Source organism: Rhinolophus sinicus, chromosome 16 (genome assembly GCF_057876585.1).
Source record: "Rhinolophus sinicus isolate RSI-liver-muscle chromosome 16, RSI-T2T, whole genome shotgun sequence".
Taxonomy (NCBI): Eukaryota; Metazoa; Chordata; class Mammalia; order Chiroptera; family Rhinolophidae; genus Rhinolophus; species Rhinolophus sinicus.
The window spans coordinates 8,214,955-8,233,371 of record NC_142516.1 but is presented as its reverse complement, the minus strand read 5'-3'; the positions used below and the strand labels follow the sequence as shown (position 1 = coordinate 8,233,371).

At 41.8% G+C, this 18,417-nt stretch overlaps 1 protein-coding gene across 6 annotated transcripts in view; it reads left to right on the top strand.

Annotated features, from left to right (window-relative positions):
- Positions 1-18,417, top strand: part of MVB12B (multivesicular body subunit 12B) — a 182,806-nt gene that overhangs the window by 11,317 nt on the left and 153,072 nt on the right. For 5 of the 6 annotated variants that reach the window (XM_074331024.2, XM_074331027.2, XM_074331023.2 and 2 more), the window contains exon 2: positions 1,900-2,022. The exons of the other annotated variant lie outside the window; for it this stretch is intronic. In XM_074331024.2, the coding sequence (XP_074187125.1) occupies positions 1,900-2,022 (123 nt within the window). The remainder of the gene's footprint in view (positions 1-1,899; positions 2,023-18,417) is intronic. 6 annotated transcript variants of the gene reach the window in all.

Sequence of the window (18,417 nt, the reverse complement as noted above, 5' to 3'; positions counted from 1 at the left end):
AATAAAAAGGAAAAAAAAACTTACCTCGCATGTTCTTTATTAAATTCACAGCGTGATATTTTAGCACTGGCAGAATTCGTACATTCTCTTAATGAGTTGTTAATTGCAAAGCGTTTTGGTAACCAACAGCAGGTACCAATATTTTGCAAACTGCAGCAATGTTATTGTCATGTTACCAATAATATGGGATTTTCCAAGTGAAGATACTTTTTTGGTCAGTGTTTGGATCAGGCTGGTGCAGAGATTTAATTCTGAACCTTCTTGATTGGGGTGTGCGTGCATATTCATTCAATAAATATTTGCTTCATGCCTACTGTGTGCGGGAAGCACTTAGCCCTGTGCTTTACGCAGATAAACCTGCCTAGTAGGAGAAATTAGAAAATAGAAAATGATGCAGTGATGCCGCATGCTATCCCATGCCCTGCCCTGGGCTTCTAGAAGCTTGTTTTCAGTAGAGTTAAGTAAAGCATAACTGAGTTTGGCTTTTGTCATAAGCAGGCTCTGAACTGTGGGTGCTGCCAGGTGCTTCCTAGCCTTGATTGGAGACTTGGCTCCACTGCATTTGACAAGTCTGTTTCCGGAACTTTTGTGGGGTCCGGGGGTACTGATCACACGAGTAACTCGCATGCGGCATTTTGGTTGTTCCTATTTAGGCGGCACAGTCATTGTAAATAGCCTCTGCCTTTTCTGATTCTAGGCTGAGAACTAAGAATATGCCTCCCTCCTGCCTGGTTAGGCAGGGTGTTTGGTTTGCTTTAGAAGCAGTAACCAGCCTTGAGAGATCTGGCAGACCTACAGCCGGTGGAATTTAATTGCTGCAGAAGGAGATGGAATTTAACTTGCTCTTTTTCACCGCTTGTCCTTTTAAAAGTACTAAAAGTCATTTACATAAGGTGTTACCTTTTTTATTTGCTTTCTGGTGCACTGCCACCCAGCTGCCCAGACCCAGTGCTTTCTATATCGTACTTGTCTCCTCTGGTCACATCAAGAGGCAGTCAGCAGCAGAATAATAATTCTATTTTCCCCTCCCTTTCTCCCAAAGTGTCCAGCAAGAATTATGGTCATTGTTAGTGTTTAGCTTTGAGTAAATGCCCACATGACCTGTGGGATTAAACACAACAAAGGCACCTGCCAGTCCTGTCGGGAATGGTGCCGACCATGTTTCTGGTCAGTTACACCGGACCTGTGTAATCCAGACCCCGCCAGTCTCATCTGCCTTTTGTTGAGTGTCTACTGTGTGCCAGGGACCTCTCCAGGCCATTCATTTACATGACTCTTAGTTTTCACAACAGCTCTGCTACTGTCAATATCGTGACTCCTTGCTTGCTCAGAGCCACCAGCTAGTGAGCTGTGGACTGTGGGTTTGAATGCCACTCCTTTGCCTCCGTGCCCAGAAGACGTTCGTTCATCCATGTGCTTGTTTGCAAAGCTCTGCCACTGAACAGTCCACACTTGGTTGTGGCAGAAGCTGTGGGTTTGGAAGTCTGCACCTCCACAAGGAAAAAGTATCAGAGAGAGAAACGCAAGGTGGGGTTAGACTTAGCCGAGTCTGATTCTCCTCAGAAAAGTTACTGATATCTATTCAGAAGCCAGGCAGCTGGGTGGGAGATTTGAGAGTGCTTTGCTTTTGGGTCTGAGTCAGAGCAGGGACGAGTCGTCATTAACTATTGTCAGCTCAGTGGTCAGAGCTAAGTTGAGACGATCAGGGGCCAACACTGTTTTGAATTCTTGATCTAAAGTAAGGGTCAGGGAAAGTCAGGTTTCCTTTAGCCAGTTCAGGTATATGGAGCTTAGCTCAGGATATTCACCCCAAGAGTCTGGTTCTGTGTGTGAGACTTTGTGTTGTTCACTTTAAATGTAGTTTGAATTTTGTGCTTTCTTTTCCCTTTTCGGAACCAGGACCAATCCACCATGCCTGAAGTCAAAGACCTTTCAGAAGCCTTGCCAGAGACATCAATGGATCCCATCACGGGAGTGGGGGTGGTGGCCTCTCGGAACCGAGCCCCAGCAGGCTATGATGTAGTAAGTCAGGATCCTACTTTGTACCTTTTGTTCACTGATTCAACACATATTTGTCTCCTGTGTTCAGACTCTCTGAACCTTATGCGTAAGATGTGTTTCTTTCCTCTAGGAACTTAAGCAGGGAGGGAAAGCATCACCAATGGGAAGGTGTGGGGAATGTCCGGGTTTGGGAGTCAGAAGAGCTGAGCCCATCGGGGCTGTTTCCGTGGCTGAGTCCCTCGACCTCTGTGAGGCTCATAGTCGCCTTCTGTAAAATTAAGGGGTTGGGTTAATTAATTTCCAAAGTCACTTCTAGTTGTGACATTTCACACAAAGGATCCAAGAGTCTGACATACCCTTGGTGGTTGTCATAGATTGTCCTACATGTATAAATATCATAAATGTATCACCATACGTTTGTACAGCTCTTTATAATCTCCTACTCAGGAACTCATTTAGCTCTCAACCATTGCACTGGGAGGGCAAGTAGCTTTATCTTCACTTTGCTGACTGGGACAACCCGAGCTCTGAGCAGTGAAGTGACAGAGTCCCCACCTTGGGAGTGGGGCGTCAGGACCAGACCCCCCCCCAAGTCCAATGCTCTGACCGATCACACCACCACAGCTTGGAGAACTTGCCTTCTTTCCCGCAGACATCTGTGTGGTGTTCAGCAGTACTAACGGCTGGAATTGGTTACTTTGTTGTTTCAATAAATAAATTCTGATTTGGGTGGAGCTTAGAAAATACAGAGTAACATTAGAAGTCACATTAGGTTTAATAACAGCGACCTGTCTCCTGTGTTCTGAGATTCTAAGGTCTTATTTTCCCTTTCCTTATTTTGTTTATGACAGCATTTTATTCTTGTTCACTGAAAGTCTGTACCAAGAATACGTAAGAGTAAAAGAAGGAATGTGAGTCTCGGTAGCCAGCACTGAAAAAACCTGCCATGGTGATTAGATTAGTGTCTGATGTCCCCGGAATGGGAGGGATGCGATGCCTGGTCCAGAACCAGCCTGAAGGCTGGATTCCTCAACCTTGGTGCGGTTGACATTTGGGGCCAGATAATCAGATAACTCTGTGTTGTGAGGCTGCTGTCCTGTGCATTGTAGGAAGTTGAGCAGCATTCCTGGCCTCTACCCACTAGATGCCAGTAGCAACCCTTGTCCTCCCCCCCAATTGTGACTACCAAAAATGTGTCCAGAAATGGCCACGTGTCCTGAGGAGGAGGGGGTGGGCAGAATCAGCCCCCACAGAGAACAGTGCAGTATGTATTGGGTCAGCCAGCGCTGGGTCCTGTGTGAGGAAGGAGGAGCCTGTTAAAACGCTCCACACCACTTTCCCAACTATTTGAAAGCTCATAAACATTTTAAAAGTGAAAGAATGAAGGAATCTTTTTTGACAAAGATTTGAGTCTTCCCCGCTGCCTGACTTCAAAGCACTGTTTGAATGTATAACTTGCCATAAAATAGAATCATTAGGTATGGCTTCGTGCCATAAAACTCTTGGGAAAGCTAATAAAACTTCCTGATTTGAGAAGCCAAAGTGTCTTTTGATGAATTAGATGTGAAGCGGCACGTCATGCATCGGGGCAGGGCCTGGCGCTCGGCGTCTCTGGGAGGACTGGCCCCAGGTCGCTCTCCTGTTGGGCTCCCTCGGGGGGCTCACACCCAGGCATGGGTCTCCCCGTCTCCTTGCTGTGCTCTTTTGGTGATCTGTGCTTTTCACATCCTGCTGTACCTTTGGGATCCTCTTGAATGCTTGGCCTTGGATAGTCTGGTTTTCCGAAAGTCTCGGTAAGTGTGACAGGAGCAGAATCTATCCCTATCATTTTCTCCTAACATCTAGCTCAGGGCAGAAGAGCGCAGTGTCAAATGAGTAAAATTAATAAGCACATTTCATGATTATGCTGTGCCGTGCATTATAGTGAAAGGTGAGCAGGGCAAGAGGCTCCAGGGGTCAGCCTGGCAATTACCCAGCCTCCGTGCCGAGATGGAGAGTGGCCGGGCTCCCTCGGAAAGCCCCTTCTGGGAGGGAGCCGGAGTCATCTCGTTGTACTGACCGCTGGACTCTTCTCAGAGAAGCAGCTGGTTCCCCAGAGGTCTGACCCTGAGTTCAAGGAGAATGGGGGGAGGAGACCAACTCCCCATTCCTTTTACCCAGAGTCTCATGAGAAGTCAACATCCAAACTGAAATGTAAGGCGTTTTAGGATGACCGGGCCCCAGCGGTGCTTAGCCGGAACTGCGGTTGGTGAGAAGTCCTGTATGTTGTGCATTGTGGCGAGGCCGCTCTGTCACATCTGCCATAGGACTAATCCCTCGCTGGGTGCAGTCACCTTAAGTACTGTGAACACGGTACCCCGAGCTCGGCACCAGATGGACCGCTGACCCGGGGCAGCACAACCACTTTAAAATGAGCATAGGCCCATTTTAGTAAAATGAGCATAGGCCCTCTTGCTGCTTGAAGTAAAAGATGCCAAATGTTTGCTTATAAAAATTTAATTTTATAACTTATCTTCTCTCCAGGTCAGGGGAAGCTTCTTACGCTAGGGGGCTGGGGCCTATTGGCTAAACTCCATTTATCGTCTCGATTTCTGCAGTCCACTCTGCAATAGCCTCCCCTTTCCGTTCCATAGCCACACGCTCAGGTCCTGGAGTGAGAGCTGATGATACTTCCTGCCATCAGGGTGGGTGGGTCTCGTGTGTCCTCGTGATGCCACAGCGCCTGGGATAGCAACGCTCGCTGTGTCGTAGATGGCTAGTGTTTGCTGACGGTAGTACATGCTCTTTTGTCATCTGTGGATGGTCAGTCTGAAGTGAGTCATACTGCCAGGGAAACACTTCATGCTGAAACTCCTGTGCACAGAACTATCTTGTGATTTCCAAGTCACTATGGGATGTCACGGTGTCTAAGGGCATCCAACTGGACATCACCGATGACCACTATTGGGTGTATTTCCAGGGAAATACAGCCTACCTTTCACCTGAATCCTTTTGCCTTTCTAAATCAGTGTTTACAACCCAGATACTAAAGCCACAATACTGTATTTATGAAATGACTCTTTCTTTCCAGAAAGGACATTTCATTCCTTGATAATGCACTTTTTTAGTAATGTACTTTCACATGATAATATACTTTTTTGGGGCAAAAACAAAATAAAAAGTCAATAATACAGAGAAAGCATAATCAAACACTCCAGAGTGTTTTAATTTAAAATTTTTAACTTATCCAACCTATTTTTTGAGTACCTACTATGTGCTAGCTAAGAGATGGGGATATAGTAGTGATTGAAATCATACTCTTCCTGCTTTCATGAAGCTTGCAGTCTAGAGGGGAAGAAAGACAATTAAATGATCCCACAAATAAATGTGAAATAAAATTGTGGTAAGTGCTATGAAGAGAAGTCCTTACAGGCTATTTCATCTTTCAGATCTTTGCAGATCTCTCCATTTCTCTTGCTAAACCCCAGATGATGACAACAGGGACCCCCTCCTCCAGCTTACTTGTAGATACTGCTCCCTTCCGTGCCCTGAGACCTGCCAAGTGTCTCTACTTGCCCAGCCTCTGCCTTGCTTTTGGCTGCCTTCATTCTTCCTACCCGAGAGCCCCAGAGTGGTGTTTAGAACTGCCACCTGCAGAGTCCCGGCCAAACTGAGGCTTGTCCTCAGAGAGACGAGGATACTTTTTCCTTCTTCCTCACTCCAGTCTAAGACCTCCTCCATTCCCTTCCTGAGGAACCTCACCCTACACATAGGAGTCTTTTTGGCACAGTGATCCAGAAGTGACAGGTTGTTCCCTAGTTCAGTGGCTGCTCACAGACGTCCAGGTGGGGAATTCTTAAGCTTTTGTGGGCCTCAATCCTCTGGAGGTGCCATGGCCCGAATTCCTGCTGCAGTAGGTCTAGGGTAGGGCCTGAGAATTTGCATTCTAACCAATTCCCAGGTGATGTTGATACTGCTGGTCCGATATTATATAGTTAGGCCGCATATAGAGAACTACTGGTCTAAATGAAGTCATTCTGAAATCATCTCTGCATGGAGTTGCCACAAGTCTGCCTCAGGAAGGGCTGTGCTGGCTTTTCCTGTTGTTTTTCAGCCTCTCTTGATTTAAAGTTCAGAAAGTCTCTAGGGATGTGTGTGTGTGTGGGGGTTGTTTTTTTAGAAACATTTTTAAAACGGGATGATACTATTCATACTCTCGTAACTTTTAAAATAATAATATATTGTGGGTACAGGTCTATATCAATCCATATACCGTGTTTCCCCAAAAATAACACCTAGCTGGACAATCAGCTCTAATGCGTCTGTTGGAGCAAAAATTAATATAAGACCCGGTATTATATTATATTATATTAGACCGGGTCTTATAGCAAAATAAGACCGGATATATATTATATTATATTATATTATATTATATTATATTATATTATATTATATTATTATATTATATTATATGACCCAGTCTTATATTGTAAAGTAAAATAAGACCAGGTCTTATATTAATTTTTGCTCCAAAAGACGCATTAGATCTGATTGTCCAGCTAGGTCTTATTCTTGGGGAAACATGGTAGGTATATCTCACCCTTTTAATAATGCTTATTTTATTATCTAACTGTACCAAAATTTGGCTAATAATCCCATATTGAATGACATTTAGTTTGTTTCCATTTTTTTATTTTGTTTTTAATAAGTTTTTTTAAATCCTTGTATATGTGTACGTATCTTGGCTCCATAGAGTAATTTCATAGGTTAGAATTACTGGGTCAAGGTGTTCACATTTTAAATTTCATAAATATTGCCGATTGCCTTCCAGAAAGGTTGTGATATTTTGTCAGTTTCCGTTCTCACTCAAGTGAGTGTGAGTAAAATAAATTTGGGGGGGAGGGAGTCCCTCTAGGCTTGCACCCAACTTCGTGTCACTGGTACTTCTCACAGTTAGGTGTAACTCTAAGATCAAGGGCCTGCGTGGTGATGCACACACTTGCTTCAGGGGTGGCTGTGGACCTTCGCCCCAAGAGGCTTCTCGTGTGTGATAACCAGATACAGGACAAAAATCCAAATTCTTTAATTTGGCAGACCTGACTCCAGTGTAACTCCCAGTCTCACGTTTATTTACTGCCTTTTAGCCTCACTGAACCTCTCATTCTCTCACGTTCACAGTAAGTATGAACTTTGTATTATCGTGCTGTTGAGCCTACTTTTTCCATATTTCCAAGATTCCTGTTTTGGTAAAATTGTACTCATCCTTCAAAATGCAGTTTGAATAGCTCCTGAGTGAAACTTTTCCTGACATTACTCATTCACTTATTTATTCATGCATTGATTTCACAAATATCCCCTGACTACCTACTATTGTGCAAGGCACTAGGAATCCCAGTGTTCTGGAAGGTTGGGTCCCATAGGTGAGAGATGAGGATGGACGGATGGGTGAGGCCAGGTCACAACAGAGTCTTGTAAGCCGCATGAAGGAGTTTGGCTATTACTCTGAGGGTGGTGGAAGTCATTAAAGGACTTTAAGGAGAACAGGGTCGTAGATTTTTAAAAGTTTACTTGTGTGCAGCAAGGAAAATAATTGGACAGTATAGATACTGAAGCCAGTGGATGAGCTTGGAGGCTCTGTGTTAGTGTAGGGTAAGAGGGTGCTAGCCTGAGCCAGTAGCAGTAGAAGTGGAAAGAAGTGGATGGATCTGAAGGCTATGGGACACAGGATGGGACACATACCTGCTCTTTCATGGAAGAAATAGATTGACTGTTGGGAGATGGTGCAGAGGTGAGAAAGGGAAGGACCCGAGTGACACCAGAGTATCATGCTGGGCAGCTTGGGGGCGGGGGGTGGACGTGAATGAGGCCCTCAAAAGAAAACCAGGGCTGAGCATCCAGAGAGGTAGATGTAAAATTAGTAAGAAACTGAAGGAAAAAGAGTATTTCTAGAAGAAGGGGAGGTCAGTAATGTTCAAAGTTGCCTAAAGAGTAAGTAAAATGAGACTGAAAGGTTCCCATTGGGTTTAATAACAAGGAGGTGTTTGTGACCTTGGTGGCAGGCTCAGAAGCAAGATTGGAGTGGACTGGGAAGAGGACAGTAGAAATGGGAGGTGACAATTGGAGGCCTCGTGCAGATGGCTTTTAAAGAAGGGAGGGTAGAGGGAAGGTGGTACCAAGAGTATGACATGGGATCACAGGGCTTTTTTCCTTTGTTTAAAGTTGGAAAGTGTTGGGCGTGTTCAGGAGCTGGTGGGGAGGAACCAGCGGTGAGGGAGGGCTGACGGTATAGGAGAGAGGGGCTGTCTGATGAAGCAAGGCCCACGAGGGGGCAGAGGATGTGGCATCCAGTGCCTGGTCAGAGAGAAGCCAGGAAGTCATGTTTGGGTAGCTCTTGTTCCTTCCTGTCACTGCGCGCTGAGAAGCCTGCCTTAGTCGAGTCCTCTAACCACCAAATGGTCCAACCCCGGGCAGCTCATGGACCAGTCACCCCCTAAGTCTCCACTTCCCATTTCTTTCTTTCTGCTTTCCTTCTTCCCCCACCTCCCCCTCTCTCAGCACAACAAACCATTTCTTAAAAACTGTTGGATCTGTGTAATTTATATATGCCCTAAATATATTTGGGATTTTTCTAAATAATTGGAAGTTTCAAATGCTAGAACTGTCAAATGTGAGGGGCTTTGGGGGTACTAGGAGAGACCGGCTCTCCTCTGGACCACTGGTCTGTATTACAGAGACGGATAACTTTAAAATCCTAAACTTGCAAGTGAGGTCCTATTTTTCACTCATCAAACTGGTAAAAGAAAAAGAAAAAAACTCTTCTAAATGCCGATGCAGATTCAAGCAAGCTGGTATTTTTATATAGTGCTGAAGAAATTTTTAAAAATCACATAAAAAACATGTGAAGATTATCTTATTAGAAACATATGGTTGATAACAAGTGAAAAATGTGGGACATAATCGTATGTCCAGTCTGATCACAGCTGTCACGTGGCTCTCCAGAAAGCTAAAGTGTGGGGGTGGGGCAGCCCCAGAACCGGGCAGGAAGACCAGCCTTCTTCCTCACGGCCAGAGGACCTTGCCGGCCCAGATCCTCCTGGAGCTGCCCTGCCTGCAGCTCGGCCCCGGTGAAGCTAGTGCAGAAGCAAGGGCAGTAGCTTCTTCCTGCTGTCTCGGGCTCCCTCCCCACACAGCTCTGCCTTCCAGGGCCTACGCCCAATTCAGAAGTAACCAAACTTAAGTCCCGCCTCACACTTCGGTTTATTTTCAGAACCAGAGCTTGTTTTGATAAAAGGCACCAGGTATTCCTCCCTTTTGTTTTGTTAGAAAATATTTACTGAAAACATGGAAAGTGTTTTTATGACCAGCTCAGGGGCCCCTTGTCTCCTGTGGCCCGGGCGAGCAAACTTGGGGTAACTTCCCTGCCCACTCCTCCTCGGCCTGCAGGGCCCTGGCCTCAGAGAAGACACACGTGGCCTACTCATGCTTAGCCCGGTGCCCTGCCTCCAGGAGGGGTGCGAGAGGCCAACAGTGGCTGCTGGTAGGACGGTCCTATCAGAAACAGTGGCTTACGTGGCCTCCCTCTAGGCTTCTCTCTCCCCCACTAGGAATTTGGGTTTTGACCCAAAGACTGGAGTAATGACTTTTTCCATAGTTGGTTCATTTGCAAAGTGCAAAGTGGAGAGGACTGATGGGTAACAATACAGTGTTCTGGTATGTCCTTCTGGTCACTGAGACTTCCTGTTACCTATTTAGAAAGGCTTCTAACAGTGAAACCTCAATTAGTTGGATTAATGGAAACGAGAACTTGCTTTAATTTTTCTTTCATTTTTTTCAGTTAAGCTTTTTATTTTGAAATAATTGTAGATTCAAATGCAGGTTTAAGAAATAATACGGAGAGATATTATTTTCCCCATTACCACTGTCTCCCAATGTAAACTCTCGCAGACTCTATCTAATACAATATCACAACATTGAACCTGATACGGTCGAGACACAGAACATTTCTGTTTTTAAATACCTGGGATTTCATTTTTATTCAGGTGTGGTGATGCCAACAGATCAGGAGACAGCTGCCATTGAGAAGACAGTTTGTTCTCACAGTTCCCAAGAGAACGGGGCACGCCGCTGCATGCAGGGCCACATGGGGAAGCACCAGGGTGGGTCGGGGGCAGGGAGCCGGGGGAAAGTATGGGCCACAGCCTTTACCATGGTTTCTACGAGAAAGGCAAGGCGAGGCAAGGTGGACTGTCTGGTCTAAATCATTGCAGCCGGCTCTGGGCTATAGGTGTTGTCAGATACCTGAACCTGGGATAGTGTCCCAGACTGAAGGAGCTGATAAAAGGAGGTGGGTGGAGATAAGGACTCAGGATTGGTGGGTTTGCATGTCACAAATGTTCATTTAAGAACTTGCTCTTAAGAACTATCTCTAGGAATTAGCTAACCTCCTTTTTAACCGCTGACAACCACTAATTTGTTTTCCATTTCTCTAATTTTGTCATTGCAGAAATGTTATAGAAATGGAATCATACATTTCTTTTTTGGGATAGGCCTTTCCCCCCCCCCCCCCGCCCCCCCAAAACTCAGCATAATTCTCTGGAGATTCATCTGGAGAATCTATTGCATGTATCAATAGTTTGTTACTTTTTATTGCCGAATAGTGTTCATTGATATGCCTGTGCCATGATTTGTTTAACCATTTACCCACTGAAGGACATTGTGTTTGTTTCATTTGGGGCTATTATGAGTAAAGCTTCTATAAATACTCACGAATAGGTTTTTGTGTTGACATAAGTTTTCATTCCTCTGGGTAAATGTCCCAGAGAGTGCAATTGCTGGTCATATAGTAGTTGCATATTTAGTTTTTTAAGAAAATGCCAAACTACTTTCCTGTGTGGATGTAGCATTTTACATTTCCACCAATAACACATGAATGATCCAGTTTCTCCACATCCTTTCCAGCATTTGCTGTTGTCAGTATTTTTTGTTTTAGCCATTCTGATAGGTGTGTGGCGATAGCTCAGTCGGTCTTCTTTGTGTTACTCTAGTGGCTGCTTTTCATGTGCTTATTGGCCATGGCTGTATCTTCAATAGAATGTCACTTTGTGTCTTACTCATTTTCTAATGGAATTGTTTCGCTTTTTACTGTTGAATTTTAAGAATTCTTTGTATATTCTAGGTATGAGTCTTTTGTTGGTTATGTGGCTTGCAAATATTTCCTTCCAGTCTGTACTTGTCTTTTTATGTCAACAGGGCCTTTTACAGAGCAAAAGTTTAAAATTTTGATGAAGTCCAATTTATCAATTTTTTTCATTTATCAATCATGTTTTTGGTATCAAATCTAAGAACTGTTAGCCTAGTCCTAGATCCTGAAGATTTTCTCCTATTTTTTTTTTGTACATTTTATAGTTTTACATCTCACATTTACGTCTGTAGTACATTTTGATGTAATTTTTATATAAGGTGTGGACTTTTATATAAGGTCAGTGTTCTTTTTTTCCCTGTTCTGGGTGAACAACTATTCCAGTACTATTTGTTGAAAAGGCAACCTTTCCTTTTGTATTGGTTTTGAACTGTTATAAAAATCAATTGGGCATATTGGGGTGGCTCTCTACTCAGTTCCTTTCTATATGTCTAGCTCTCTGCCAATACCGCACTGGTTACTGCAGCTGTAAGTCTTGCAAGTGGATATAATGATACCTCCCACTTTATTCTTCTTTGTACAAATTGTTTTAGCTATTCAAGTTCCTTTGTGTTTCCATGTAAGTTTTAGAATAATCTTGTCTACATCTATAAAAATTTTGCTGGAATTTAAATGGCAATTAATATGTAAAAGCATTTTTAAACCCAGTTCTGATGTGGGGGTGTTTCCCCACACCAACAACAAGTAATTCTCAGATGCCAGCTGTAGGTATTATTACAATTCAACAATTCTGACGCTGTCTGCCTGGAGATAGCATCAAATTCCGCACATTAAGGGCTCAGCCCCACAAGACTGCCCTGTCCCTACTTCAGATGCCAATTGCAAGTCCAAGTTGTCACCTGTGCTCTGACCGACTGGCTATATAGATCAGAGGTTACAACGACCCCTCAGATTTGATTAATTTGAGTGGCTCATACAACTCAAAGAACCATTTTATTTACTAGATCACTGGTTTATTATAAAAGGATATAACTCAGGAATGGCCAGATGGAAGAGATGCATAGAGCAAGGTACGTGGAAAGAGCACAGAGCTTCCATGCCCTCTCTCCCAGCATGAGAGTCTCCCCAAATCTCCACGTGTTCACTACTTCAGGAATTCTGCGAACCCCATCCTTTTGGGGTTTTTCAGAGGCTTCATTACATTAGGCATGGTTGATTAAATTATTAACCATTGGTGATCGATTCAAACTCCAGTCCCTAGAAATCAAGGAAAGTTCAACCCACCGCCAAAAAGTCACCTCATTAAATAAACCCAGTTGTTGTGGAAAGGGGCTTGTTATGAATAACAAGACACCCATTTCATTTTTATAACTGTCAAGTGATTTCAAGAACAAAGGACAAAAGATGCTCCCATTGCTCTAATTACCCAGGAAATCCCAAGGGCTTGGGGCTGTGAGCCCTGGGTGAACTGAAGACCAGATATATATTTCTTACTATAAATCGCAAGATCACATTAAATCTGTATATCAATGTGAGGAAAATTCACAGCTTTATTACCTTGAGTTTTCCAATTCATGAGCATAGTATGTCTCTCCGTTTATTTAGTACTTCTTTGATTACTCTCACTAGCATTTTGTAGGTTTCAGCAGAAAAGCCCTCTACATGTTTTGGTAGATGTAAGCCTAAGAGCTTTATTTTTTGTTTCGAGCAATTGTAAAATGGAGTTGTAGTTTTAATTTTGATGTCCATGTGTTCATTGCTATTATATAGAAATGTGATTGATTTTTATATGTTTGTCTTTACTGAACTTGGAGACCTTGCTGAACTTACTAGTGTATGTTCCTAAGGATTTTCTATGTAGACCACAAGAGGGTGAGAGTAGACACTCTTGCCTTATTTCTGATTATAAGGGAAAACGTTCAGTCTATCACCATTAAGTAGAGTATTAGGTTTCTTTGTAGATGCTCTTTATCAAATTGAGGAAGTTCCTTTCTTCTTTCTTTTTTTTTTAAATAATTTTTTTTGAGGAATATTGGAGGACAGTGTGTTTCTCCAGGGCCCATCAGCTCTAAGTAGTTGTCCTTCAATCTAGTTGTGGAGGGCGTAGTTCAGCTCCAAGTTCAGTCGCTATTTTCAATCTTTAGTTGCAGGGGGCTCAGCCCACCATCCCATGGTGGGAATTGTACCAGCGGACTTGTTGTTGAGAGCTCCCGCTCTAACCAACTGAGCCATCCAGCCGCGCCCAGGAAGTTCCTTTTTTCAATTTAAGAAATGTCCAAACCCATAGAGAACTTTTATGAGTTTATTTGCACCAGATTGCCGGGAAGCAAAATCTCAATGGATTAAGAATGGCAGTTTTTGCAGCTTATTTTATACATTAGAATCAAAGGAGGAGATGTAAGTAGGGTTACATGAAATCCATTGGTGGTAGATTAAGGGGGTGGGAGAAAGCAAAGCAGGGAAATCTCTGGGATTAGATAAAAAGTAAAATGGAGAAATCCACATTGGTGGGTACAGGATAGTTAATAATCAACATTTTCCAGCTTATAGAGATGGTATTCAGACAACGAGATAACAATGAGGCATTCGGTGGTCTTGTGCTCTGGTGTTGGGTGTGCCCAGAAGGGTCTGGAAAGAAGATTCCTCTGACATTTCAAAGGTATGTTGTCTTAGATGCAAAAAGACAATAGACAGGCTCACCTAAGGTAAAGATTGACCTTTGTCAAGGAAGCTACAGGCCTAGGATATGACTACCTGCTATGATCCCCTTTTAGTTAGGAATTTTTATGTTCAGACCATCCTGTGTGGTTACTTTCGGTCTCTGAGTTTGTCGTGCCTGCCATGCAGGCCTCCGCTGAGCTTGTCTGTTTTAGTATGTGGCCCCTTTTTTGTCCATACTTTCTATTCCTGTTTTCCCGAAGATCTTTATCATTCATGGGTGTTGAATTTTGTTAAATGCCCTTTCTGCGTTGACTGATATGATCATGTGATTTTTTTTTTCTTTAGCCTGTTAACATGGTGGGATACATTGATTGATTTTCAAATAATGAACCAGCCTCGCATCCCTTGAATAAATCCCACTTGGTCATGGTGTATAATTCTTTTTCTTTATTGCTGAATTCTTTTTGCTAATATTTTGTTAAGAATTTCTGTGTCTGTATTTATGAGGAATATTGATCTCTAGTTTTCTTTTTTGGTACCTTTGGTCTGGTTTGGTAATACTAGATTCATTAAATGAATTGGAAAGTGTTCCCTCTTCTGTTTTCTGGAAGAGATTGTATAGAATTAGTGCTAATAAAATGTTAGATAGGATTTAAATGTTTGGTAGAATTCTCTAGTGAGATCGTCTGGGCCTGGAGATTTATTTTTGGGAAGTTTTAAAATGACGAATTCAATTTCCTTACCACTTATAGGTCTATTCAGATAACCAATTTTATATTGGGTAGGTTGTGGTAGTTTTTTGAGGAATTGATCCTTTTCATTTAAGTTGTCAAATTTATGTATATAGAGTTATTTGTAGCATTCCCTTATTATCCTTTTGATGTCTGCAGAGTCTATAATAATCTGTTTCTGATATTGGTAATTTGTGTCTTCTCTTTTTTTCTTTATCAGTCTTCATAGAAGTTTGTCAATTTTATTAACGTTTTCAAAAAAAACAGCTTTGTTTCATTGATTTTTCTCTTTTCAATATCACTGAGTTCTGCTTTTTATTATTTACTTCCTTCTGCTTGTTTTAGGTTTATTTTGTTCATCTTCTAAGTTCTTGAGGTAGGAGCTTAGATTATTGATTTGAGACTTTTCCTCATTTCTAATGTACACGTTTAGTGCTATATATAAATTTCCCTTTCAGCACTGCTTTAGCTATGTCCCACAAGTTTTCACATGTTTTATTTTCATTTTCATTCTGTTCAATGTATTTTTAATTTCCCTTTAGACTTCTTCTTTGACCCATGGATTATTTAGAATTGTGCTGCTTAGTATCTAAGCGTTTAGAGATTTTCCTGTAATCTTTCTGTTATTGATTTCTAGTTTGATTTCATTGTGCTTGGAGAACGCACTCTGTATGATTTCAATTTTTAAAAATTTGTTGAGGTTTGTTTTATAGTCCATGAAATGGTCTATTTTGGCATATGTTCCACAGTCATTTGAAAAGACTGTGTATTCTGCTGTTACTGAGTGGAATTTTCTTTAAATATTTATTAGATGCTCTTTGTTGGGAGTGTTGTGTTCTTCCGGATTCTTACTGATTTTCTGTTGAGTTGTTCTATCAATTTTTGAGAGAGGAGTATTGAAGGCTTCAACTATAATTTTGGAATTATTTTATTTCCCTTTCACTTCTGTCAGTTTTTGCCTCACATATGTTTTTCAGCATATGTGAAAAACTGTTGTCTGGTGCATACACGTTCAGGATTGCTATGTCTTTTTGGTGTAGTGACCATTTTATCATTAGATAATGTTCCTTTCTGTCTGGTAATTTTCTTAGCTCTGAAGTCTATTTTATCTGATAATCAGTATAGCTACTCCTGCTTCCTTGTAATTAATGTTTTCATGATATATCTTTTTCTACACTTTCACTTTCAACCTGCCTATAACATTATATTGGAAATAAGTTTCTTGTAGATAGCATATAGTTAGATCATGTTTTTAAATTGACTCTGCAAATTTCTGTCTTTTAATTGGTATATTTGGATCATTTATATTTAATGTGATTATTGATATTAGGCCTTAAGGTTAGGTCTTAAACCTGCCATTTTATCTTTTATTTTCTGTTCATTCTGTTTGTTTTTGTTTCCATATTCTTTTTCCTGTCTTCTTGGGGTTACTTCAACATTTGTTAGAATTTCATTTTGGCTTATCTAAGTGTTTTTGAGTGTATTTTTTGTATAGCATTTTTAGTGGTTGCTTTAGGTAAGACGTGTGTGTGTGTGTGTGTGTGTGTGTGTGTGTGTGTGTATCTTAACAGTCTACTGGTAACATCATTTTACTAGTTGAGGTGAAATATAGAACGCTTCCTCTCTTTTATATCACTTTACCCTCCCTTGTTTATAATATAATTGTCTTAAATATTTAATCTACATACATTTAGAACCACATCAGACAGTGTTATGATTTTTGCTTCTACCATCAAACATAATTTAGAAAATTCAAAAGGAGAAGGAAAGTATTTGCCCATATTTTTGCATACTATGTTTTTTCATCCTTCCTGATGTTTCAGAGTTCCTTCTTTTATAATTTCTTTTCTGTTTAGAGAACTTCTTTAGCCATTCTTTTAGAGTTGTCTGCTGGCGACATATTCTCTTGGTGTTCCTTTATCTGAGAATGTCTTTATTTCCTGTTCATTTCTGAAGGGTATTTCACTAAATATAGGATTCTGGGTTGACAGTTCTTTTAGCACTTGAAAAATGATGTGCTATTTCCTTCTGGCCACTGTGATTTCTAATGAGAAATCTGCCATCATTCGAATTGTTGTTCCCCTATAAGTAAAGTGTTCCATTCTCAAGTCTTCAAAAATTTTTCTTTGTCCTAATTTTTCAGAGGTTTGATTATGATGTGTCTTGATGTGGATTTATTTGGATTTATCCTGTTTGGAGCTTTCTTACCTTCTTGACTCTGTGGATTTATGCCTGTTGTTAAATTCAGGAAGTTTATAGCTATTATTTCTTCACGTACTTTTTCAATCTCACCTTGTTCCTCCTCTCCTGGAACTCTGATGACAGGAATGTTAGATCTTTTGTTATAATCCACAGGTCCCTGAGGCTCTGCTCATTTTTCGTTCAGTTTATTTTCTCTCTGTTGTTCATATTAGGTCATTTCTATTCTATCTACCAGTTCACTGATTCTTTCTTCTCTCTCTGCCATTTTGATGCTGAGTCCATCCATTAAGTTTATTTCAGTTATTGCATTTTTCAGTTCTAAAATGTCAATTTGGTTCTTTTTTATATTTTCTATTTATTTTCTGAGACTTTCCATTTCTTTGCTTAGACTTTTCTACTTTTCATTTGTTTCAAGCATGTTCATAATTGCTCAGTGAAGCATTTTCATGATGAATGCTTTAAAGTGTTTTGTTTTTTTCTTCAGGTAATTCTAACATGTCTGTCATCCTGATTTTGTCTCTAGATTGTCTTCTTTTTATATTCTGTTTGAGATGTTTTTGTTTCTTGGTGGTTTTCTTTGATGAGTGAGTTTTGATTGAAACCTGGAAATTTTGGATACGCATTATGTTATGAGACTCTGGATCCTATTTAAACCTTCTATTTTAGCTGGCTTCTTTTGACACTGCTCTGGCAGGAAAAGGAAGGGGTACCATCTCTTTACTGCCAGGTAGGAGTAGAAGATCAATTTCCCCACTTAGCTTCTGTTGACACCCAGGGAGGTGGGGCTCCTTGTTATTTCTGGGTGGCTGTTGGAGTTCTAACTCCCTACTACGCCTCCACTTACACCTCCTTGGTGGGACTGCCTCGTTGCAGCTCCCTTGTGGCCTCCACTGAGTCACAGGGTTGGGGAGGGACCTTGTTCAGTATCATGGTGAAAGTCCTGAGCCTTCACCAGGCCTCTCCAGTGTCACCCTGCGGGGAGGGTCCAGGGCAGAGGAAAGGGTGCCTCAGGACTGCCTGGTGGGATGAAAGTCCTGGCTCCCTGCTTGGCCTTCCCTGACGCCCCCTTGTCAGAGATGTGGGAGGCCTTGTGACAGCTGGATGAGGGGGGAAGTCTAGGCACCTCACTCTGGCTCTGTTGGCATGGGAGGGGGTGGGGCACAGTGTTTTCTATGGTGTCTGGCTGGAGTGGATCTGTTATTGTCCAAAGGATATGTTATTGTCTAGAGAAAACAGGCTTTTTGTTGGGGCTGTTTTTGTCTGTTGCTGTTTCTGGGTTGCTAGCTTCTTTTGCTCCAAGTCTGGGATATTTGGGGGTGGGGGTGGTGGAAACCCAGATATCTCAGTATCATGTGTTCCTTAGGTCCCAAAGTCCCTAGCTCTCTGCCTTCTGCCCTCTCCTTTCAGAGTTCACTTGTGTTTCTTTCATATAATGTCCAGGAATTTTAGTTGTACTTAGCGGGAGTAATAGGAAAAACTGTATCTTATTCCAGATTCCTGGAAGTGGAAGTCCTGGCTTGCTTTAATTTTATTTTAATTCAGGGTTAACTAGAGAATCTGTGTATTTTTAAGCCTGTCAGAAATATTTCCTAAACATTTATGTTTCACCCTTATTATGTATATAGGCAAGAAATATGGTACTGCGTGCTGTAAAACACTTGACAATTACTTCTTAATGTCTTCAAGATTCAAAGTGCTTCAGGG